This window comes from Phallusia mammillata, chromosome 1 (genome assembly GCF_965637545.1).
Source record: "Phallusia mammillata chromosome 1, kaPhaMamm4.hap1.1, whole genome shotgun sequence".
In the NCBI taxonomy this organism is placed as follows: domain Eukaryota; kingdom Metazoa; phylum Chordata; class Ascidiacea; order Phlebobranchia; family Ascidiidae; genus Phallusia; species Phallusia mammillata.
Genome location: NC_137252.1, coordinates 31,991,192 through 32,014,196, shown reverse-complemented (window position 1 = coordinate 32,014,196; position 23,005 = coordinate 31,991,192). Strand labels below are relative to the sequence as shown.

General features: G+C 34.9%; 4 protein-coding genes across 5 annotated transcripts; all 4 read right to left on the bottom strand.

The window, feature by feature from the left end:
- Nucleotides 1–60: 60 nt before the first annotated feature.
- LOC145209576 (L-xylulose reductase-like) lies at nucleotides 61–6,418 on the bottom strand. Its single transcript, XM_080079889.1, has 7 exons — nucleotides 6,250–6,418; nucleotides 5,801–5,898; nucleotides 3,627–3,781; nucleotides 1,744–1,786; nucleotides 1,507–1,671; nucleotides 877–994; nucleotides 61–367 (listed from the first exon to the last, which is right to left on the bottom strand). Exons 1-7 carry the CDS (start codon nucleotides 6,299–6,301, stop codon nucleotides 255–257), a joined length of 744 nt encoding a protein of 247 aa, XP_079936015.1. The 5' UTR covers nucleotides 6,302–6,418; the 3' UTR covers nucleotides 61–254.
- Nucleotides 6,419–9,029: 2,611 nt separating this feature from the next.
- On the bottom strand, nucleotides 9,030–13,483 carry LOC145209573 (L-xylulose reductase-like). 2 transcript variants are annotated; one of them, XM_080079886.1, is made up of 7 exons: nucleotides 13,171–13,483; nucleotides 12,351–12,448; nucleotides 12,006–12,160; nucleotides 11,250–11,292; nucleotides 11,018–11,182; nucleotides 10,185–10,302; nucleotides 9,030–9,759 (listed from the first exon to the last, which is right to left on the bottom strand). In XM_080079886.1, the coding sequence occupies exons 1-7, from the start codon at nucleotides 13,316–13,318 to the stop codon at nucleotides 9,647–9,649; spliced, it is 840 nt and encodes a 279-aa protein (XP_079936012.1). In that variant the 5' UTR covers nucleotides 13,319–13,483; the 3' UTR covers nucleotides 9,030–9,646. The 2 variants fall into 2 exon arrangements, with proteins under 2 accessions (XP_079936012.1, XP_079936013.1); XM_080079887.1 differs by lacking the exon at nucleotides 13,171–13,483 and adding an exon at nucleotides 12,953–13,135.
- A 327-nt stretch (nucleotides 13,484–13,810) lies between these two features.
- LOC145209575 (L-xylulose reductase-like) lies at nucleotides 13,811–18,730 on the bottom strand. The gene is made up of 7 exons (XM_080079888.1): nucleotides 18,389–18,730; nucleotides 17,532–17,629; nucleotides 17,160–17,314; nucleotides 15,858–15,900; nucleotides 15,627–15,791; nucleotides 14,745–14,862; nucleotides 13,811–14,580 (listed from the first exon to the last, which is right to left on the bottom strand). The coding sequence occupies exons 1-7, from the start codon at nucleotides 18,438–18,440 to the stop codon at nucleotides 14,420–14,422; spliced, it is 792 nt and encodes a 263-aa protein (XP_079936014.1). The 5' UTR covers nucleotides 18,441–18,730; the 3' UTR covers nucleotides 13,811–14,419.
- Nucleotides 18,731–19,494: 764 nt separating this feature from the next.
- On the bottom strand, nucleotides 19,495–22,463 carry LOC145209578 (L-xylulose reductase-like). Its single transcript, XM_080079893.1, has 7 exons — nucleotides 22,275–22,463; nucleotides 22,026–22,123; nucleotides 21,691–21,845; nucleotides 21,346–21,388; nucleotides 21,113–21,277; nucleotides 20,610–20,727; nucleotides 19,495–20,399 (listed from the first exon to the last, which is right to left on the bottom strand). The coding sequence occupies exons 1-7, from the start codon at nucleotides 22,324–22,326 to the stop codon at nucleotides 20,287–20,289; spliced, it is 744 nt and encodes a 247-aa protein (XP_079936019.1). The 5' UTR covers nucleotides 22,327–22,463; the 3' UTR covers nucleotides 19,495–20,286.
- Nucleotides 22,464–23,005: the final 542 nt, after the last annotated feature.

The following is a 23,005-nucleotide window of genomic DNA, read 5'->3' as shown; positions in this document are numbered from 1 at the left end:
TAAAAGTACAAATGTTATTAGTGGAAATAACAAGCAAGTACAAAAACAGGTACATATTGATTCAACGAATTTTATTTCATTCCTACTAATAAAATATACTGAAGTACTTCAACAAATTTAACATTATTCTTACTAATAAAATACATTAAAGTACTTGCCAAGCCTTTCAAACTCCAAAAGCTGTTATTTTTAGTTAGTTTTTTACAGTCAATGTGCAGTTTTTAAAATATTGTACGGTAACCACTATAGTTCTTTTAAGTCATTAAATTTGCGATGCATCCACCATCTATTGGTACACATGATCCTGTAACCATGCTTGAAAAATCGCTAAGCAGAAATAAAATCACGGACACAACTTCGCTGATCTCTGAAAACAAAAAGAAATCATAAAAAAAATCACCTGATATTTTAAAAACCATATTTTTTAGAAAATCTACAGACACAAGAACTCACAGGTCAGACCTGCTAATTTCCAAATGTGGTGCAAGGAGCATATGCTTTTACTATAGCAATAATTGCCATAGCGAAATCCTATTCTCTGTTGCGCCACTTTTTGGAAATTAGCAGACCTGTCCTGTAAGTTCTTGTGTTAGCAGTTTTGCCATGTTTTTTTTTAAAGTTTAATGCCTCACACAATACTATTTACATTTATACAACTTATATCTGTGTTTATCCATTATTCCAACTTTATAGATTTTATTAAATTTTTATAGAATCTTGTTTTAATTTTTTAGAATCTTGTTTTTATAGATGGTATTCGTTATTGCAAGACTGTTGAAATTAATAAATTATTAAAGCATAATTAGCATTTTCAAATAACACAATTAAGCAACCAGACATAAACCACTGCTTTGAAAGATATTCTGTTGCATCTACCTGCTAATCGACCAAGTGGGATGACAGATGTTAACATTTTGGTATTAGCTGGATTATCCCATACAGCTTTGGACATATCAGTTTTTGCAACTGTTGGATTCACTGAGTTCACCCTTATCTAAATCACAAAGCAACATCATTCCTTATGTGAGTTTACCAGCTTGTTATGTTATATAGAGGGTTAACTTACACCGCACATTAATTAAATTGCGCTCAATTTGTGGAATTTTTTTTGTATAACTAATCTTTGGGACATGAAAATTTATTACGACTCATTGGTCATCATGACTTAGACTTTTTAAAAGTCGTGACATTGATGTGCTTCCTGCCTGGAGGCAATTGTAATGATGACTTGCACTACGTTCTTTACATCCTGTTAACATGATGTATCATTTTTTGGCAGCCCTGTACTTAAAATTTCATGGCAAAAATATAATACTGTAATACACAAAAAATTAAACTGTTTTAAACTGTCTCCATAAAGATGATAATTTTTTTTTTCCAGAAAACTCGTTTAAGTCAAGTTTTTTACACAAAATATCTTTGACAGAAATGTTTGCGACTATTGATTTATGGATAAAATTTGCAAAAAAAAAACAGAACATACAACAACACATAATCAGATCTTACATTATGGGGTCCCAACTCTAAAGACATGGTTCTTGTCACTGAATCTAATGCAGCTTTACTGGCTGCGTAAAGCAAATAGTTTTGCATTCCTCTTAATGATGCTTTACTTGAAACATTAACAATGCTGCCACCTGTTTTTCTTTTAATCATTCCTTCAGCGATAATCTGTATTTCAAATACTCAATTTTTTATTGACACAATATATTAAAATGTTAAAACAATTAAAGATGTGTATACCTGTGAAATCACAATGGGAGCCTTAACGTTGATGGCCATGGACCTAAAGCGTAAAAGAAAGGGAATTTGGCTTTTTGTCTCATTTCTACTTTGCATCATGACATAAATTTTTTTTTTGGACTTGAAATTTCATTTTACATACATTGGTAAAACCAGACCAGGTTGTACCAGTTGTATTTCAGTGCCACGAAACAATCATTAAACAACATTTAACAAATCAAACTAGAAGGGTGGCTTAGCACATATTGCCCTTGCATATACACTATAACCTATTTTAAAACAATGATATATTTCCTATGCTTATTTTATATTGGGTCCCATACCATCTACTGTCTTTTATAACCTAAGTTGTTTCTGCAAGCAGAAACTCATGGGCCCCACACATGCAAAGTTTTAGATAATGCATTTCAAGAGATAACCATGTGAATGTTTAGTGTTGTCAGGTAAAACGCAGTGATCGGCACTGGGCTTAAATAATAATACTATGTAGAGTACAAACTATATAAATTTAGATTCACCCCAGATATTGTTTGAAGTATGTCCTATTTACTGTTCCTTTTCAAAGAAACGAAGGAGTAAGTAGTGGCATAATGGGGTAAAACAAAAAATAAATAGCAAATTCTACAAGCTCTCCGGTTTTCATTCAATTCGAACATGAAAAGGGTCACCCATTTTAGGAATTAGTTGGTTAAGTTGTGGTGCTACAGGGCAAAACATAACATTTGAGGACTTAGTATGTTTAATAAACTTTGCAAAGTTTCATATAATTAGGACGTTTTTTAAAAGTTCATTTATTTTAGGGGGCTAGTTGAGTAAATGTTGGGGCTACAAGGTAAAACACATCAATTGAAACCTACAAATAACATAGCCCACATATATACTACCCAAATTTTATCCAATCCCGACACTGTTTGAAAAACTGTCCCATTTTAGGGGGCTAGTAGGGTAACTAATGGGGTCCGACACACAAACTAAAAAAATAGGAAACCTCAATGATTCAATCAATAGTACTGCAAAATTTCAGCCAAATCCGCCAATGTTTAAAATGTCAACCACTAGAGGTGTTTTGAGCAAAAACTGCTAATGTCCGTCATAGGGCAACAACCCCCTAACTGCCATGGCACAAAAACGTTCACCAAGCAATCCACAAAGTCACAAAGGAGTACCATACAACTGCTTGCCCTTGTAACACTATTGAGCAACAGAAATCTTTTGTTTGTGGTGTCCAGTAACATACAAATACGTTTTACACTTTGGGGGCTTGTGGGGTAAATGTTAGGGCTACAGGGTTGAACACAACAATCGACAACTATAAATGGCATACTCTACAAGCTATCCAAATTTCAGCCAATTCTGACACTGTTTACAAACTCACCCATTTTAGGGGGCTAGCGGGTTAAATACTGGGGTTATCAACAAAAACAAAGTGGGATGCACATCTACATAACTATATCTACCATCTGTGTAAATTTCATACAAATCCATCAAACATTTGATGGAAAAACGAGTCGGACAAACTTTGGGAAGAAAATAACCCATTTTAGGGGGCGAGTGGGGTAAATACTGGGGTTATCAACAAAAACAAAGTGGGATGCACATCTACATAACTATATCTACCATCTGTGTAAATTTCAGCCAAATCCATCAAACATTTGATGGAAAAGCGAGTCGGACAAACTTTGGGAAGAAAAAAAAAGAAGAAAAACAAAAGAAAAAAAACAAAAACAATTTGAGTAAAATCAATATGTGTCCCCTTCAGGGAAGGGGACCCATAATTACCTTCAAATGTTTCTCTACTTTTTTTCAACATATTTTAAGGATTAAGGATTTGTGGTACACAAAACATTCTAAAAAAAAAGTGTCTAGTACACCACTATACTTACTTGTCAAAATCAGCTGGTTTTGCATCAATGAATTGATCAGTAAGAGCAATTCCTGCATTGTTAACAAGCAAATCAATAGGTCCACAATCCCTTAAAGCATTTGGAATTGAATCAGCATCTGCCAAATCACACTGGATGGGAATTATAGAAGGGCACTAAAATAAAAAGTGGAGGACATTTAAATTTTTAGGTTGACAATATGTGTGTGTTTAACTGCTTGTGGTGTCAAGGTTACAGTGTAGAGCAGTGGTTCCCAAACTGGGGTCCGCGGACCTTTAGGGGTCCGTGAAGCAATTTTGCGGGGTCCGCGAAAAGGTTGACATGCCTCTATAGTCTTATTTAGCGTTAATTTGTGTCACTGAATAGATTTAAATCAAAGTACAATTAGAGATCCACTGCCTCCATTACTATACAATCATAGGCGCCGACTTCCCGGGTATGCCATATATATATATAATATATATTATATATATACACTTTGTGACGTCATAAAATACCAATTCATTTCCTGTCGCTACATATGGTGGGATTACGTTAATTCTTGCAGTTTATGAATTTACACAACGTAATTCAAACACTTTTGCTTCTCTTGCATTTCAACGCATGTTTGAGGGCGTTAACACCGCGTTACTCATGGCCAAAAATTGGACCCACTTGCCGAAATTACGGGGAGGCGGAACAATAAAGATAAAATGGATTTAGCTCGAAAATCACCTTATTTCGCAAATTACCATATTGTTTAACATTTATTTTCTCTGTAATAACTATCACAAAAAAGATTTGTCTTCACGCAACAAAGCGCACATACTTCTGGCCTAGCCATTACAAAAATCGTTTTATACGTTTTAAGGTCGCTTGTATCGTTTAAAACGTGTCGCATATTTTTAACCCATTGAGTTGTATGCAGTATTAAATTTAAAGTTTAGTGTACTTCACGATGTCCTTAACTGCCAAAAACTGCCGATAAGCTAACACATTAATTTTGGGAAAAGTACCAACCTATACGTTTGTGACGAAACGCTAATTTTTTTTTTATCGCGTGGTTGTTGATGTTAAACCCGGACAGCAGCGCTTCCCCTCCTCTCGCAAACGAATGCCAACCTTTGTTGTGCTTTTTACCACCCTTTAATATTTAAATTCCAATGCTTCTTGAAGACGTTACAATTGTAATCAATGCGAACAATTCATGCGGCATACCCGAGGTTTTCGTTCAGGTATGCCTGGCATACCCGGCATACCCGTGTTCGACGCCTATGTATACAATAGATAGCCTTCATTGCATGACAACTATCAAGAATGCAATTGTTTGCGCACTATCGTAATGTTTTCTGTCTTGTCTGTGATGTCACAAACCGTCTTTGGATCGTTGTTATGTGTAATTTTGCATACCTAATAAGCAAAAATTCTGTAAATCAACTTTCGTATTGCTAAAATACACCTTCAGGCTTAAGGTCCGCGAGTCCTCGATATAATGGCAAAGTCCACCAGGCAAAATTTTTAGAGAAGTTTGGGAACCGCTGGTGTAGAGGGATGTCAAACCCAAACAACTTTGAGGGCCAAAAATAAACTTTTAAGTGAGTCGAGGGTCACACCATCGAAACATTTGTTGCAGTGTAACATGACAACAACAAAATTGCATGATTAAAAAGTAAATGTTTAATAATGCCATTAGCTACATTAAAAAACAATATTGTAATAAAAACAAACAGATATACAGAAGCAAAGTAAAAGAACCAACTGTGCTTTATTGCTTTGTGTGAAAACATTGGCATACAATGACAAAACAATTGCAATCGCTGATTCTAAAGATAGGTTATTTCCATTATTTTATTAAAACGTTGCATATACCACTAAAACAGAATGATTGATTCATGTTAACTCACTGGCCTGACAGTATATCCTGCATGAGTAAAACACAAAAAGTAAAAGTTACTTCGCAGGCCGCACAAAAACTTTTAAAGGGCCGCATGTTTGACACCCCTGGTGTAGAGGTTATGAAAATAACAATCTAAGTGTCAAATCAATTTAGACCATTTTTAGGACAGGTTAATTAGTTACAAAACATGCCAATTTGCATTTAGACAAGTTGGACAAATTTTATTCCTCTTAAGCTACCGTTCTACCAACAAACAGAATGATAAATAAAACTTGCTGTATGCAAACTATGGCCTTACTTCTTGTTTTAGTGAATCCAGGTCAGATTGTGTTCGGCTCAAAGCAATTGTTTCAGCTCCACATTCCACCAACTTTTTTACTAGTTCTCTCCCAATACCTGTGTACATTGAAAAGCACAGGATAAATAAAACAGAACATCTTTTATGAATAATACTACAGATTCATAGCAACTATCACTACGAATTCTTTAAAAATGAGAATATTTTTTACATTGTCCAACATATTAGGATTAGGTGGAGTATCACTGTACAAATCCAAGTAGCCACATCAAAAAGTATATTACACACTCGCATGTCAGGAAATTACATGAAACAACATATACGTTGCTATTTAAATTATGTTTTAGCAATTTACTTTTCAATCCACAGTAACAAAATTACTTTTGTGATTGTTTTGAACAAACATTTTTAAAACTTCATGTTACGTTAAAAAAAGTCAAAACAATTACCTTTTCCAGCACCAGTGACAAGCGCACGTTTACCGTCGAATCTTACGTTCATTATTGCTTTTACAACTGAATCAAATACAAAATAAGCACACTTCGGCAATCCGCGGATTTTTAGTGTGGAAAAATACTGACATACGTCTGCATTTAAGCGTGACCATATGTTGCAGCATCAGCATGACTGTGCATGAAATAAACATGGGAAGGAAAAATGGCAATGGTCGTGAATTGCGATAAACATGCGGTCTAGACTGGCAAGCTGTGGTTTACAAGGAAACGTATTCTTTCAACAAGCTAAAAGAACTCAACTCGTGTCAACATGTGCGGTTTCTTGGGGCATGTTGCTTAACCGTTCGCATATTTCCAAAATGTTTCCGAATTCGAACCACAGGGCTTTTTAAGCCAATCACAAAGGCGGGTTTTCCCGGGTCATGTGACTTTTTAACCAATCAGCCTAGTCGACTCATTGAACCAATCAGACGACAGCTTGCGTAGTAACTAGTCAATCTGCCTTGAGCAGGGCTGCCACTCTAGATATTTTATAGCTAGATCTAGATAGTTTTGGTTGAGCCTAGATGTAAAATTTTGGATCTAGATGTTTTTTTACATTTGTAAAGACCATAGGAACAGTACAAGCCTACAAATGTTCCACCCAGATAACCACAAAATCCTTCACGTTATAATGTTATGACTGAAACAGAAAAAATAGAGCGATAAAAAGGAAGAAATAAGTTTCTTTAGCATCAAATATAGATCAATTTCTATTAAAAACCTTCATATGCATTGTTGTTTGGCTAATATATTACATTAAATTGGATTATTTTATGTTTAGATATATTTTTGAATGTTTTGTTTTTCAATCTAGATGATTCTAGATATTTTTTGAGGTCAAACTAGATTTTTTCATTCACACCAAAGTGGCAGCCCTGGCCTTGAGTTACAATATTTGAAAGTTAAGGTTGTGCTTGGTTTTATAATTGTATTACTAAAATATAATTATTTTAAAAGGCATTTTTAATAATTAATTATAAGCTTTTTTGTAAATAATCATCTGATATTGTTAAGTGGATTCCCTGCAGCTCATGGTGGAACTTGGAGAAAAATTAGTAATAAAAGGAAATGAAGAAATGGTATTTAGATTGACCTTACAATCACCAAAATAATGGGACGCGTGGCTTGAGTCTTTTTGTGTAGTTTCTATTACTAGCTGGAATGTATACAAAACATTTCTCAACCCTAAAATATTTTGGGGAAACTTTTAAATGCCATCTTAATCAGTTTTGCCAACATGAAGCTGGTGCATCAAATTCAACACTTTGTGTCCTGTGTCTATGGATGTTAAGATCAAACTTTACAACAAGTCAACTAAACATCACATAAGTTGGTTTCTACTCATCCATGTATAGTAAGTGTGGCAGTTAATCACAATCACTTGCTTAAAGCTGCCAGAAACCTTGGTTAGCTAAAGATCAGTGAATCTACGAAAAAGATTTTCTTCATGTATTTTTGGCAATGATTGTCAGTGTCTCAAGCATTACAAACCCATGAGACCAAGTTGCTTGAATACAGAAGTATGCTAAAGAATCTGAGGCTAAGATCCGCTTTGTAATGTTTGTGCCATTGTAAGGCTGATCATGGAAAGAATCCACAAAATGATGTTACAATCTTCTGAGATAGTGTTTGTGGCTTCTACAACCAATCTGGATCAGACTAATGCCTCATCTTCAGTCCTGTTATGTGGTAGTCCAATTAGGGATATATCAGGGATCAGCACCTCAGAAGCAAATGTATGCAGGCGTTGCATCTGTGGAATTCTTTAGTGATTTGGCCACCACACATCTACACAAGATCATGGTGGCTGTTCAAATGCCATGGAAATCAATCCACCCACTTCATTGTCTGATACCATTGCTGGACCCTCACATAAACCAGTGACTGAATGTCCGGACTACACTGCAAAGAACTTTTCTTAAATTTAATAGTGTTCTGAGTTTACAAAGACCAAGCACTCTAGTAACTTTAATTAAAAGGAAACTAAAAAAGCATTAGAAAGGTTTAAGAACTCTATCTCTTCTGCTCATTTCGTTGCACAAATAAGATCAGCACTTCATTCATTTGGAAGAAACTCAATTGGTAACCGCAATGCTGGGAGCAAAATACATTGTTTTTTTGGTACTGACATTAAAATTATATATTTTCTTGATATGGTTGGTACAAAAATTCATTTCCTTTTGTGTTTTACTTTTTTTCCTGCAGTTTTTCCATGTATTTTTGTATAAATTGTTAAAGCGTCTTAGATAAAACTGTGCATGAAATAAACATGGGAAGGAAAAGTGGCAATGGTCGTGATTTTGCGATAAACATGCGGTCTAGCCTGGCAAGCTGTGGTTTACAAAAAAACATTCTTTCAACAAGCTAAAAGAACTCAGCTCGTGTCAACATGTGCGGTTTCTTGTGGCATGTAAATTTCGTTACGTGATAGGGGATTTCCCAGATTAACAACTTTACCAAATCCAGACGCAATTTAAAAGGTTTTCAAATATTAATTTGTATTTAAAATCACCTAAAGCATATTTGAATATAAATTTGAATTTCATTTAATCACGTGATAAATTGATAAAATTGGCTGTACGTCATTTATGTGTGACGTCATTGCATCAAACTTCACCATCACAGGAACGAACCAGATTAGTTGTTAGACATTGTTAAAACTTAGCTGAAATGGTACTTATTAGTTTTGTAAATGTAAACAAATAATAATTTGGTCACAGTATGTTAAACAATGAACTTAGTTTTGTTTGTTTGTTTCATTTTTATTCTTGGTGGGCGGGCAACGCCTGAATGCATTAATGCTCACAATGAGTCCGCCATCGAGCTGCCTTATTTATTGCAAGTCCGTTTCAATTTTTATTTCATTTTTTCGGTTTTAGGCAGTTGGTGACTTTTATTTAGTTCAACCAATCGGAAACCACTGGGTTGGAGCAATGCCGCTTAAGTTTCTTGCTCTTTCTTGGAAACACAAGCGACCGAGATAGGATTAGAACCCACAACCTTGTGATTACAAGTCGGTTGCGCTAACCACTCGGCCAACTTGGCGGTGTGTAATAGAAGACATAAGGTCAGCTAAATGTAGGTCAATACTGAACACATTTTTAGGAAACAGTTCATTGCAATAGACAACATGATGCTTTAAAAAGTACAAGTCTTATTAGCTCAAATGACAAGCAAGAACAAACACAGGCCCACTTTGATTCAACAAATTTCACATTATTCTTACTAATAAAATATAAAGTACTTGCCAAGTCTTTCAAACCACTAAAGCTGTTACGTTAGGTTGGTTTATAAAGTCATTGTGCAGTTTTTAAAATACTGTATTGTAGCGACCTTACTAGTACGCTTTTTAAGTCATCAAATTTGCAACACAACCACCATCAATTGGAATGCATGATCCTGAAACCATACTGGAAAAATCACTGAGCAGAAATAAAATCACAGACACAACTTCGCTGACCTCTGAAATATAGAAATCATAATAAATAATTAAATCTAACATTTTATAAAACCATACTTTTGGTAAGAAAAGTCACAATGCCTCACAAAATACTATGTACATTTAAGCAATTTATATCCGTCTTTATCCATTCAATTAACTAAATTTTATTTAATTTTTTAGAATCTCAATTTTTTTTTAAGATGATATACTTTATTGCAAGAAAGTTTAAATTAATAAATCTTTTTAACATAAGATGAACATAAATTCATGACTGGGATCAGCCCTGAAGCGTCTATGCAGACCAGCGATCATAGGACACTCATATTTAAATCACAGTACACCAGGCCCATTGAAGGCGCCATACCGAATCAGCCTTTTAACATAATTAGCATTTTTAAATAATAAGATTAAGCAACCAGTCACAAAACACTGTTTTAAAAGATACCTGCAAATCGACCAAGTGGTATGACAGATGTTACCATTTTAGTTTTAACTGGATTGTCCCATACAGCTTTGGACATATCAGTTTTTGCAACTGTTGGATTCACTGCGTTTACTCTTATCTAAATCAAAAACCAACATTACTCCTTACGTACCAGCTTGCATGTAATACAGGGTTTCCTCATTTACACCGCACATTACCTTAAATTGAGCTTATTTGGTGAATAAACTTTTTTTTTAAACTAATCTTTGGGACATTTTTTTATTTTTATTACAACTTGTTAGTCATCATGCCTTAGACCAGTAAACTTTCCTTGGTTTCTTTTTCTCTTTGACTTTAGCCTTGGTTCTGAACGTTTTAAGTTTGCGGACCGGTAAACTTTCAAAACAAATTTTGCGGACCGGTGGACTTTTAAAATTAACCCAAAATGTAATTATGACATAAACATGCAATTCAAAAGAAGTATGAAAATTTCATTTTTAATGAGAAGTTTGCTGTTGTCAGTTTGATATAATACATGTTAAACGCGGTTCTAGTGAAGTTTTTGCGCGGCGAAGTAAAGCGTTGACTCCCATTTCTCTGCCTTCAACATCTGGAGTTGTAATATAACTGGCGGACCGACAGGAAAGTTGACGCTGCCCGGCGGTTGAGAACCACTGACTTAGACATTTTAAAAGTCATGATATATTTCATAAAAATGGTAAATTGTCCTTTTCACAAAACTCATTCAAGTCAAGTTTTTTTTTAAATATTATTGGCAAAAATGTTTGCAACTACTGATTTATGGTTGAAATTTGCAAATAAACAGAACATACAACATGTATTTAGATTCTTACATTGTGGGGTCCCAACTCCAAAGACATGGTCCTTGTCACAGAATCCAATGCTGCTTTACTAGCAGAATAAAGCAAACGGTTTTGTCTTCCTCTCAATGATAATTTACTGGAAACATTGACAATGCTGCCACCATTTTCTCTTTCAATCATTCCCTTTGCAACAATCTGTATTTCAAAATCATTTTTTTTATTGAATATACTAAAATGCTACAACAATTAAAGACATGTGTACCTGTGAAATCACAATGGGAGCCTTAACGTTGATGGTCATGGACCTGAGTATAAAACAAAGGGAAATTTTTCTTTTTGTCTCATTTCTAGTTGGTATCATGACTTAATAATGGGTGAAAATATGAATAAATTGCACATGTTCATATTGTTGAAAACAATGTTATGGATGTATGGCAGTGGCTGACAACTTGTTTCAGGGCATGGACCACCGCCATGGACCACTTTATTTTTTAGCAAGATCGAAGTACGCATACAAAACTGATTTTCAATAAGTGAGATACAACTATTACCAACTAACATTTTGATACTCTTTCAACATGTAATATGCAATCATCTCTAGTTTTTCACCAAACTTAGTGGATGTCCTGTGGACAACACAAAAAGTCATCATGGACCACCCGTTGAGAACCACTGATGTATGGCCAACTTAACAACATAATGCATATTATTGGCTCGTGCGTTTCATTTTAACCTTTATAGTCGGGCAACAGCTGAAGCATTATACTCACAATATTGTCAGGTTGTCTGGTTTATTGCAAATTTATTGAACTTTTTTCATTTTTTAGTCTTGAAATTTGATTTTACATACATTGGTAAAACTAGACCAATTGCACTCCAGTGCCAGGAATCAAGTATTAAACAACTTTGAACAAATCAAATTATCTTTAACTATCAATATCCAATCAACATATTTTGTACAAAAAGTACAAACATTTTTGAATTCCAAAAAGAGGATCCAGCACACCACTGTACTTACTTGTCGAAATCAGCTGGTTTCGCATCAAGAACTATATCAGCAACAGCAATTCCTGCATTGTTAACAAGCAAATCAATTGGCCCACAGTCCTTTAAAGCATTTGGAATTGAATCAGTATCTGCCAAATCACACCGGATTGGAATTAGAGATGGACACTGAAATAGAAAGTGTAGGACATATAAATTTTCAGGTTGATAGTGTGAGTGTGTTTAACTACTTGTGGTGTTGAGATTACAGTTAGGACGTTATGGATACAACAACCAATGCATCAGTGTCAATTTGCATTTATACACGCTGGACAATTTTTGTTCTTATGAAGTCATAAACAAACAGTTATAGCTTTGCCTCTTGTTTTAATGAATCCAGATCAGATTGGGTTCGACTCAAAGCAATTGTTTCTGCTCCACATTCCACCAACTTTTTTACTATTTCTCTTCCAATACCTGTGTGCATTGAAAAGTACAATGTGAAAAAGACAATATATTTTCTATGAATAATAATACTACAAATTCATAACCACCTATGTGAATTCTTTAAAAAAATGAGATTTATATTGTCCAACATTTTAGGTGCAGCATTACTGCATGAATTAGCTTAAAAAACAGCACAAATCCAATTAGGCACATCAAAACATGTTTGCACACAGGTAATGTGAGGAAATGTCTTGTGTGCCACAATTCATTTTCTGTTTTTCAATCGTCAGAAATAAAATTACGTTTGTGCTCGTTTCAAATAAACATTTTCAAGACTTCATGTGTTACGATTAAGGTTATATCGCTGTGTAACTAGTTAAGCAACTAAGAATTTAAAGTAAGCAATTGCGCGATCTGACTACACAGAAGGTAATATAACAAAACAATACATAAGAGCTTAAGTAAAATTTATTAAAAGAGACGTTATTAAAAATATATATAGCTACAACAAAACACCACACACGAATTACTTACTTTGCAGCAAGGCAATTTTCGCACAAACGTACATACACTATGTGATTACAATTTTACAGTAATTGAATTATTATTTGCCATTAGAAGAAATTGCCCCCGAGCAAAAGAAGCCCGAGTTTTTATCTTCTGCTGATAAAAAATATGAATCTTTGAAGGTAGAAGATCGATGCTTGCCAGACACCAACACATGTTACTATAAAATAGTCAAAAACAATTACCTTTTCCAGCACCAGTGACAAGCGCACGTTTTCCGTCGAACCTTACGTTCATTATTGCTTTTACAACTAAATTAAATAGCAAAACAAGCACAATTCGGCAGTCCGCAAGCTTTAAGTAAAGCAAAAATACCGCCATATGCGTCTGCATTTAAGGGTGATCAGATATTGCAACATCAGCATAGCGCTGCGTGAAACAAACATTGGAAGGAAAAATGCCAAGTCGTGATTTTGCGATAAACATGCGGCCTAGGTGACAAGCTGTACTGGTTTACAAGGAAACACATTCCTTCACCAAGCGAACTGAACTCATGTCAATATGTGTGCACTTCATTACGTAACAGGGGATTTCCCAAATAAACAACCTTCCCAAGAGTATGTTTTCTCAATTTAAACTTGTATTTAAAAACGCGCAAACCATGTTTGATTGCACTTGAAAACATTAAGCCATTACAAAAAAGTATAATGAGTTATAGTTGCATCATTATCTTAAACAGTTATTCTCATGTGCAATTGTTAAGCACTTTGTTACGGGGTTTATTCATGGCGTTACTAACACCCTTTGCTCAGTTTTCTACATACTAAAAATCCCGAATGCCTACGTGGCTGCTTGACTGTATTGCATCAGATAAATCAGACAAGATTTTAACTTCTACAAAGTTTTTTTCTGGGGTAAATTCAATATGCTCTGAATACAATGCATGTGAACGTATGGAATAAAGTTTACGGTGACATAGTTTGTGCAGTGGGGGGATTCAAATTTTTGTCAGCCGTTTTTATCACAGATGTCATATTTTTCAGCCGGTTCTGTTACAAAAAGTCCATTGACAGTAACCAGTTCGCTGATCTCATAAATTTTCGTGAGACGCTTCTATAGAACAGGTGCGAACAGGCTGAATCCCACCACTGAGTTTAAGTGATGAACATAGTAAATAGCCATTAAAAATGACCAAAGGCAGGATACAAACGTTTGTCTAAGCACATAATAATTTGGTTTCATGAGTTTCCCAAAGTTAATCAACAAATCTTATTTTATCAATGTGTTTTAAAATGATTAATTTTGTAGGAACTAGACAACCAAGGTTAATTCAAATATGGACGCATGAAAACTGTTACAAAAGAAAATTACGATACTGCACATAACCACATGTTTAATGCAAATGTGCAAATCTTGTGACACAGAACAGCACACTGAATTACACATAGGTGAATGAACGTGATATATTTGTAAATTCTGTGTGAGTACAAACGACTATAAACCAGGTATTTCTATCAGTCTCTGTAGCTCATAGACTTCAGGTATATTTGCTATATTTGCAGCACTTCCACCATCAATTGGAATGCATGATCCCGAAACCATGCTTGAAAAATCACTGAGCAGATATACAATTACAGATGCAACTTCACTGATCTCTGTAACACAAAAAAATCGCCAAACATTGTCTGTTATCATAAGTTAGTCCTAACGATGATAATACGTTACTATGTTTGTTGCAATGAGGTAAACATAAACAAAATACATACCAATTTAATTCAATAAGCACACAAAAGCAATTCAACATTTTTGAGTCACCAACCTGCTATGCGGCCAAGTGGTATTGCAGATGTCGCTTGTTTGGCGATTGCTGGATCACTCAAGTAAGCCTTAACCTTTTCAGTTGCGGTGTATGTTGGATTCACTGAATTCACCCTTATCTAAACCACAAATTTATCCTGCATTATCTGGATTGAAACCAACTTTCCTGCATTCTAAACACTATGGGAAAAATATTGTGGCCAAAAGATAGGTAAATACTGGGGTTATTAAGTCAAATGAGCAGACGGTACATCTACATCTACCCCTGTGAAAGTTTCATCCAAATCCACCTAAGATTTCATGCCAAATTTGCATAAAAAATCCACCTAAGATTTCATGCCAAATGCAAACTTCATCAGAGAAAAAAGCAAACAAAAGGAAAAAACTGAGTGAAATCAAGGTGCATAATTTTTTTTTCTACTTAACCAAGACTTTGATGCTTATTGACAAAAGCATATTGTAGCTAGAAACCATTTTTTGTAGATCTCTAGTACAGTGCTCTTTAACCTGTTTTTTGTTAGGACGAACTCATCCACCCTGATGTAGAAAGCGATATCAAAAATCATTATGCCATATCATCATGTCAATTAAACTGAAACAAAAATCAAATTACTCATCAATATTTTAAAAAATACAGAGGTTCATCTATACATCAGTTGAAACCTACATCTTTTTTTTCTAAATGTCAAATATCAATGGTTTATTAAAAGTTTGTGATGCACCCTTGTATACCTTTTCGTACTGGTGCACCCCATGCATATTTTGGTGCAGCCTAGGGTCACCGTGCGGCGTGCACACCAGTTGAAGAGCACTGCTCTAGTACATAGTTATGATGTAGAGAAACATATGTAGAGAACATACAGTGTATAATCACACTTCATACATTATGGGGTCCCAGCTCCAAAGACATGGTTCTTGTCACAGAGTCCAAAGCAGCTTTGCTCGCAGCATAAATCAAATAATTTTGCATTCCTCTTAATGACGCTATGCTGGAAACATTGACAATGCTGCCACCTGTTTTTCTTTCAATCATTCCTTCCGCAATAATCTATGTTCAAGAGGGTAATACGACAAAAATATGTTAAAATGTAGAAAAAAATAAAGACGTGTATACCTGTGAAATCAGGATAGGAGCTTTTACATTAATAGCCATCAACCTGAAATACAATACATTTAATATATTTTTTTAGTTTAATGCAGTGTAACGCAAAGGTGGGCAACCTTTTTGCATGCGCAGCCTTGAGAAGTAATGTTATTGTGGGTGCGGACCGCAAGGATCCAATGCATAATTAAGAGTATTGTCGCGCAATCCAACATGGTGCGATTTGCTAAAGCTAACCATGGTGTTATAATAACACAGACAATCAATCATTTGTGTTATGTCAGGCGAACGGAAGGATGATGTGATATGGCTCGGTTTGCTCGGATGGGACAGAAAAAAGTTTAGGCTTGCGTTGTTAAATTAAACAAACCATGCAATTCAAAAACGAATATCTGATGCATTCTTTGTCGAAACTCTCGTAACTTTATTCGCATGTATTCTCGTTTTGTAGTGTATAGAGAGAAACACCCGACGCAAGCTGGCATCAGGATATAAAGGCCTCGCACAGCTGCCTCAATAGAGGTTTTGACTAAGCGTTTGTGAAGCTTTGTATTTGTATAATCTTACATGTGTTGTTAATATTAAGGATTGTTCCCGCATTATGTGTGTAATCAGATAATCAGCTATTTTTACCCTGTGTTACATTGTATTTATTAAAATCAGATGGTGGTGTGCAAAAGGTTGAATGTATTTATAGGTATAGCCCTGCTAAATAGTTTAACTCTAATTTAAACTGAAAATAGTACACAAAGATCCATAAGCGTAAGAGTGAACTCACGCTTGATTAAGTATAAATTGAATGACTTAACTTTGGTATAATAAAGGAAGATAACGCATAAACTCCATTCCGTCGATGAAGAATAAAATACAAATTTTTAATGTGGTTGCGGGCCGGATACATAAAGAAGTTAGAATGCGGTCGCGGGTCGTTTAAAAGCTTCACGTGGACCGCACCTGGCCCACTGCTTGTAAGTTGCCAACCCTTGTTATTACATATAATAATGGGTAAAAGTGATATTACATCACAACAAGTCTACATGTTTATAATAACGTCATGGATTTGGAAATTACTTAACCAATAAGACAAGAATAAATATCATCTTTTTATGTCATCTTATTGGCGAGTAGTCAAGGTATAAAAGTAAGTACCAAGTGCACCCCACTTTGAAGAACTTTAGTTTGTGAAACATAACAAACGGAATACTTTCAACTACATATATTTATAAGGATTCAGCCTATTTTCTTTGTGATATATTCAAAGTGGGATCTGACATTAAAACATAGGTATTGCAAACGCTGATCTCGTGCACCTACTTGTCAAAATCTGTTGCTGTAGCCTGGAAAAATGGGCTACCCATTGCCAATCCTGCGTTGTTAACAAGCAAATCAATTGGCCCACAATCCTTCAAAGCATTTGGAATTGAATCAGCATCTGACAAATCACACTGGATAGGAATTATAGAGGGACACTGAAAAAAAATTGCAGTTCAACTTTCCGGATGACAGCCTGCGTGTAACATCTTATGACAGGGCTTTACTTTGATTTAATTAGGACATTTTAGGCCAAGTTCTTTTATTAATGCTAATCCAAAAACTTTAAATCCCTCAATCATATGAGTTGCAATTATACATCAAACAGAATTTATGCAATCATAAAATGTGTGTCTACACAAGCTGTAGCCTTGCCTCTTGCTTTAATGAATCCAGATCAGATTGTGTGCGAGTGACAGCTATTGTTTCTGCTCCATATTCCACCAACTTTTTTACTGTTGCTCTTCCAATACCTGTGTCCATTTAAATGAACAATAATAAAATCATACTAAAGGGTTCAAGTTTGGTGCGAAGGAATAAGATTTAGTATGATTTGTACCAAGCACGTAGGGGCAAGAGGGGGTACTTGACCCAAAAAAATGCGGGCTGAATATTGCATTTGAAAAAAGTAATGAAACAACAACAATTTAAAACTAGTGAAACTAATTTAAAACACCGAAGTTTTGGTTGGCCGAAACATTTCGGCCGAATACGCTGTTTTTCGATGTTTCGGTTTCGGGCCGAACTTTTTTGAAAATTCGGCCGAAACCGAACTTTTTGATTGCATGAAATTAATACGCAAACTTTCATTTTCGCCCATGCGAAACATCATAAATTAACTGTTTGTTGTATCTATTCTATACAATACGAGCCATGTTGTCAGCAAAATATTGCAAGTTTAGTAAAGCTTCCGCACTGTGAAAGTAATTTTGGTTTGTCACAATTGAGTTCACTTGCATCAACAACACAAGATTCAGTTAAAAAAATCCACAAGAACGGGTTTTTAGGTTCGGCCTGATTCGGCTGAATATTCGGTTTCGGCCCGAACCTTTTTAGGTGGGTTCGGTGCATCACTATTTGCAAGCTACAATTCGTTTGACAGTTTTACTTAGATCTTAAGATCTTCGTTTGACACCGTTAGAAATCTAGGGTTGAATTGTTAAGTACTTTTCTTAAGTTTTAAACATAAAAAGAAAATTTACATGATCACATATCAAATCCATAATGTTTACCTTTTCCAGCCCCAGTGACCAGAGCTCGCTTTCCGTCAAATCTTACGTTCATTATTGTTTATCTAAATAAATCCTTGAATCAAAAGGAAAGTGAAAACCAAAACGACAATTTTACGTTTTTAGGTGTGACAAAAATCCCTCTATTTGCAACTAAGCGTGTTCTCGTGTGTTGTGAGTCATTAAACCAAGATTAAGAAGGAAGGCAAAACGCCCGCGGTCACGATTTTACGTGAGCATGCGACGTGGTTGTGGTTTAGAAGGGAAACGCTTGCGTGCTTCCTTCAATCGACTGTTTTGATTTCCATTATATGCAAGCGTCATTCGACATAAAGGCATCATTGAAATTTCTTGTACAAATCATATTACGAAAGTTGGTCAAAATATATTGCACCTTTTTCTTACGACATAAGGCAGTGGTTCTCAAACTTTTTTGAGCGCGACCCAAATCTGAACTTTATGAGCATCTCACGACCCAAGCCTCAAACAACAAAAAATGTGTTTGTTTTTTCCTTGTACGAATACTAACTCATCCTTGAACGCTAACTGTTACATCTCCAAGTTCAGTTTCGCATGATTAACTTGTCCTATTGTTTCCCGTGCTATGACGTTACAATCGCCATGTGCGTAAAAGTGAAATTGGAAGGCTATTGTCTGTAAGCGGTAATGATCGGTTTATTTTACTGTACAGCGTGGTTAAGTGAGGCTGTACTTGGCTATGGCTTCACTCTGCCATCAAAACTCTCAGAAAACCACTTGTGATGCAATACTCCAAGTTACTGAGATGAAGCCACATAAAAAGCATATGATGCAATAATTCAGTCATGATGGAGAATTAAAAATACTTTAAAATGAAATAAAAAAGTTGGTTTGGGCAGAACTGAATCACCATAGCGCGACCCATTTTTTGACCCTGCGCGACCCATACTTTGAGAACCACTGCGCCATAAGGGATTCCCCAGAAGTAAAACAAACCTGTTTGGGTGTCAGGTTATAAACAGTGTTGAAATAATTACTGCCGGAACGGCGCTGCTTGGAGTCCCGACGCAAAGGTGTGACAAGCACCACTAATGCCATTATTACATCGTAAAATAGATGGATAAATTATATGTTATCATTAATTATCTCTTTTTTGCGATACGCAGCTGCTGTTTTTGTGATACACAACTTCCAATCGTTTTTTATTATTCCTGTGGCTTTTTATAATTGTCATAAAGTTTCAAGGTCATTTTGACAAATGGTTACATCCTAGATAGCAAGACTTGGTTGGCAGACCGTTGGCCAACATATTTTTCGTTGACTCTTGGTGTTTGGCCCCACAATGGCACAATGAAATTTTACATGAGATGAGTCATGAGACCACAATAATTGTTTCTTGGTTCAAAAAAGTGTAAAAAGGTTTATTACTATCCTGAAAAGATAGTAAAAACTTAGGTACGTTTTGGAAATGTAATAAAGTTTCATTGCCCTGAACTTACTAAACAATTGAAGTAGAGCGTTCCAAGCTTTTATTAGACAAAGTGACAAGTTTTAATACAATTTTATGTGCTATGTCATTGTGGTCTTCTGTTAGGTTACAGCATTAGCGTCACAATTTGGCCCGTAAAATCGAAAGCTTTTGCCACAAATAGCCAAGCAAGTTTATATTAAAACCCACGATTGAACACCCAAAGCAGCAAGTTGAAAATGTTGAAAGTGTTTTGAAAAGAACACAGTATACTTCCATTGCTAATTGACTTTAAATTATTTTGGTTTGTTGGTTTGTTAAGTCTTAATATGTTTGTGAATTAAGTGCATGAAAAAAAGCAATGACTTTAGATTAGTGCAAAGTAATTAAAAGTAGATAAAAAACTAATTATTTTTTGCTTGTAATCAGCTTTAATATACAACCTTCCTTCTTTTTATGTCATCAAATTTGCGACACAACCACCATCAATTGGAATGTATGATCCCAAAACCATACTTGAAAAATCACTAAGCAGAAACAAAATCACAGAAACAACTTCGCTAATCTCTGCAACATAAACATAATAAAAGTAAATATTTTTATTAAAAGTATGTTTTTATGGTAAAGATTTATATGTTTCATAAATATGTTTATTTTTGACACAAATATATACTTCACTTCCAAGCTTTTAAATCACAAATCCCATGCTATATTTCACTGGTGAACTCAACTCTAAAGCTACACATAGATATGACAAAGATGTACTGTAACACCAACCTGCTATTCGACCAAGTGGTATTACAGATTTTACTTTTTGAGCAAGTTGTGGATTTCCCCATACAACCTTGGCTCTGTCAGTTTTGGTTGTGGTGGGGTTTACTGCATTCACTCTTATCTAACAAACAAAAAACAATATTACTCCTTGCATTATGTTTACAAAGTTGTCAAAAAAAGATTACTGCATGCAAAAGTTTCAAAGCCTTTGTCATTTTCAAGGAAACGTTTTTCAACCAATTTTACTCTACATTGCTATTAATATTCATGTCAAATAGTCTAAAAGAAACCCACATTGATATCATTAAACTGTTAGCAAAGAAATAGTAAAAAAGGTATACTCATAAGTTTAATGGTAAAAATAACGGCCCAAATAGACGTAAAAAGCGACATGCTTTATTGTTCAAACGTTTCGGCAAATGCTCATGCCATCATCAGTGATATGAAGGCCACACTTATGAACAGATCCGTATATAGTGTTCCAAAGGTTTACTCAGCTTTCTTACATTATGGGGTCCCAACTCCAAAGACATGGTCCTTGTCACAGAATCTAATGCAGCTTTACTGGCGGAGTAAAGCAAATAGTTTTGCATTCCTCTCAATGATGCTTTACTTGAAAAATTAATGATGCTGCCACCTGTTTTTCTTTTAATCATTCCTTTGGCAATAATCTGTGTTTTATTTAAAAGAAATTAATTTGCCAAAAAGGTGAAATGCAAAGAACAGAGAACTGCAAAACCTGTGAAATAACGATGGGAGCCTTTACATTGATGGCCATCATCCTAAAAGAGAAAACAGATGAAAATGTGTAGAATATGCAACCTACCCATTTGATATAAATTAAGTAAGGTATTTAGCAACTTATGCACTGAAGACAGCCTTGTGGATTTGCAGCTACTTATATATTTACAATTACTGACAATGTAGAAGTATTTTTTACGTTTTTTTTGGTGATATGATTCAAATATACAATGATGTGATATAAAGACTTAAACAAAAATTTACTGGCATATTTCTGTTCTGTTTTTTATCGTATTCATTATGTATTGTAATATTAATTGTAAATTGTACTTAATATCTTTACTTGTCAAAATCAGCCAGCTTGGCATCCAAAAAAGCATCACCCTTTACATAGGCTGCATTGTTAACAAGCAAATCAATTGGCTCACAGTCCTTCAAAGCATTTGGGATTGAATCAGTATCTGACAAATCACACTGGATAGGAATTATAGATGGACACTAAAATTTAAAGACAGATTTTTTGACTAGCAATGTTTGTTTGGTATCTATTTGGTGTAAGCTTTTGTTTACCTGGCTTGGTACACTATATTAATTCCAAAAATATGGCGAGTTGCATTTATAATTAAAAAAGACAATGATTATTAAATGTAAGTCATGGTGTACAAACTTTGCCCTTGCCTCTAGCTTAAGTGAATCTAAATTAGCTTGTGTTTGACTCAAAGCAATTGTTTCAGCTCCACATTCCACCAACTTTTTTACTAATTCTCTCCCAATACCTGTATAAATTAAAATCAACCTTTTCACAAATAATAAAGCAACTTTTGTGCAGAAAACGCTTTGTCAGTTTTAAATGAACTTGTACAACAAGTCTTTACATAACCATTAAAGAACAAAAGAAGCACCCTAAAAATTGTCAAAAACATTTACCTTTTCCAGCCCCAGTGACTAGCGCACGTTTTCCGTCGAACCTTACGTTCATTTTTTGTGCAGCATAAATTGAAAGTTAGCAAGAATCAGTCCAATAAGCAGATCAGAGAATTCTGCTAGGGGCAATTCCTAAGACAAACCATAATGTGTTTGGGAATAAATAATTCTTGGTTGCAACAGCACCACCAAGCAACGAAACTTTCACAAAAACGTAAACTCAAGTCGATGCATACGAGTTTCACAAAAAAAGCATTTTGTCACTTTGGCTGCAATTTACAAGGAAGCATTTATGACTACACCTAGATATGGCCATTTAATTCAGACATTGGTTTTATTCCATTTAATTCAGACATTGGTCGTAATTAATGTTATTGGCAGAAAATTATCATATAGCGATGTTGTTCTTTCGTAAAAAAATAAAACATATTGTTTACTTTTCATATTGGGGGTTCCCCGAAATGAAAACCTTATTTTGGAATCTGTAATTTATAAAGTAATACCAATTCGAATTCGTGTTTAAAATCTTAATTAGTTTTTTGATTGCCTAAAATCAGACGAGGCTATCAAAATACAGTTTACTGAGCAGGTTTAGTTGCGAAATATATTCGTTGCATACCGCAGTTTTATCCAACCGGAACCGTGACCTTTGGTAGTTCCTGAAACTTGAGTTGGACTATTTGGCGTTCGTTCGTGTGTTTTTAATTTCCTGAAAAAATAACGTTTTTTAGTGG

Excerpts from the sequence above, each read along its gene's own strand:
- LOC145209573 (XM_080079886.1), bottom strand. The coding sequence starts at position 13,318 with ATGCAGACGCATATGGCGGTATTTTTGCTTTACTTAAAGCTTGCGGAC. Across the intron at positions 12,161-12,350 it reads TGGATTCATTAAAACAAGAG|TGTCCATCTCTAATTCCAAT; the intron begins GCAAAGCTATAA and ends TTTCTATTTCAG. Across the intron at positions 10,303-11,017 it reads TGGAGTTGGGACCCCACAAT|ATAAGAGTAAACGCAGTGAA; the intron begins GTAAGAATCTAA and ends TTTTTGATTTAG.
- LOC145209575 (XM_080079888.1), bottom strand. The coding sequence starts at position 18,440 with ATGAACGTAAGATTTGACGGAAAGCGAGCTCTGGTCACTGGGGCTGGA. Across the intron at positions 17,630-18,388 it reads GGTCACTGGGGCTGGAAAAG|GTATTGGAAGAGCAACAGTA; the intron begins GTAAACATTATG and ends AAATGGACACAG. Across the intron at positions 14,863-15,626 it reads TGGAGCTGGGACCCCATAAT|ATAAGGGTGAATTCAGTGAA; the intron begins GTATGAAGTGTG and ends TTTGTGGTTTAG.
- LOC145209578 (XM_080079893.1), bottom strand. The coding sequence starts at position 22,326 with ATGAACGTAAGGTTCGACGGAAAACGTGCGCTAGTCACTGGGGCTGGA. Across the intron at positions 22,124-22,274 it reads AGTCACTGGGGCTGGAAAAG|GTATTGGGAGAGAATTAGTA; the intron begins GTAAATGTTTTT and ends TAATTTATACAG. Across the intron at positions 20,728-21,112 it reads TGGAGTTGGGACCCCATAAT|ATAAGAGTGAATGCAGTAAA; the intron begins GTAAGAAAGCTG and ends TTTGTTTGTTAG.
- LOC145209576 (XM_080079889.1), bottom strand. The coding sequence starts at position 6,301 with ATGAACGTAAGATTCGACGGTAAACGTGCGCTTGTCACTGGTGCTGGA. Across the intron at positions 5,899-6,249 it reads TGTCACTGGTGCTGGAAAAG|GTATTGGGAGAGAACTAGTA; the intron begins GTAATTGTTTTG and ends CAATGTACACAG. Across the intron at positions 1,672-1,743 it reads CTCCCATTGTGATTTCACAG|ATTATCGCTGAAGGAATGAT; the intron begins GTATACACATCT and ends TTTGAAATACAG.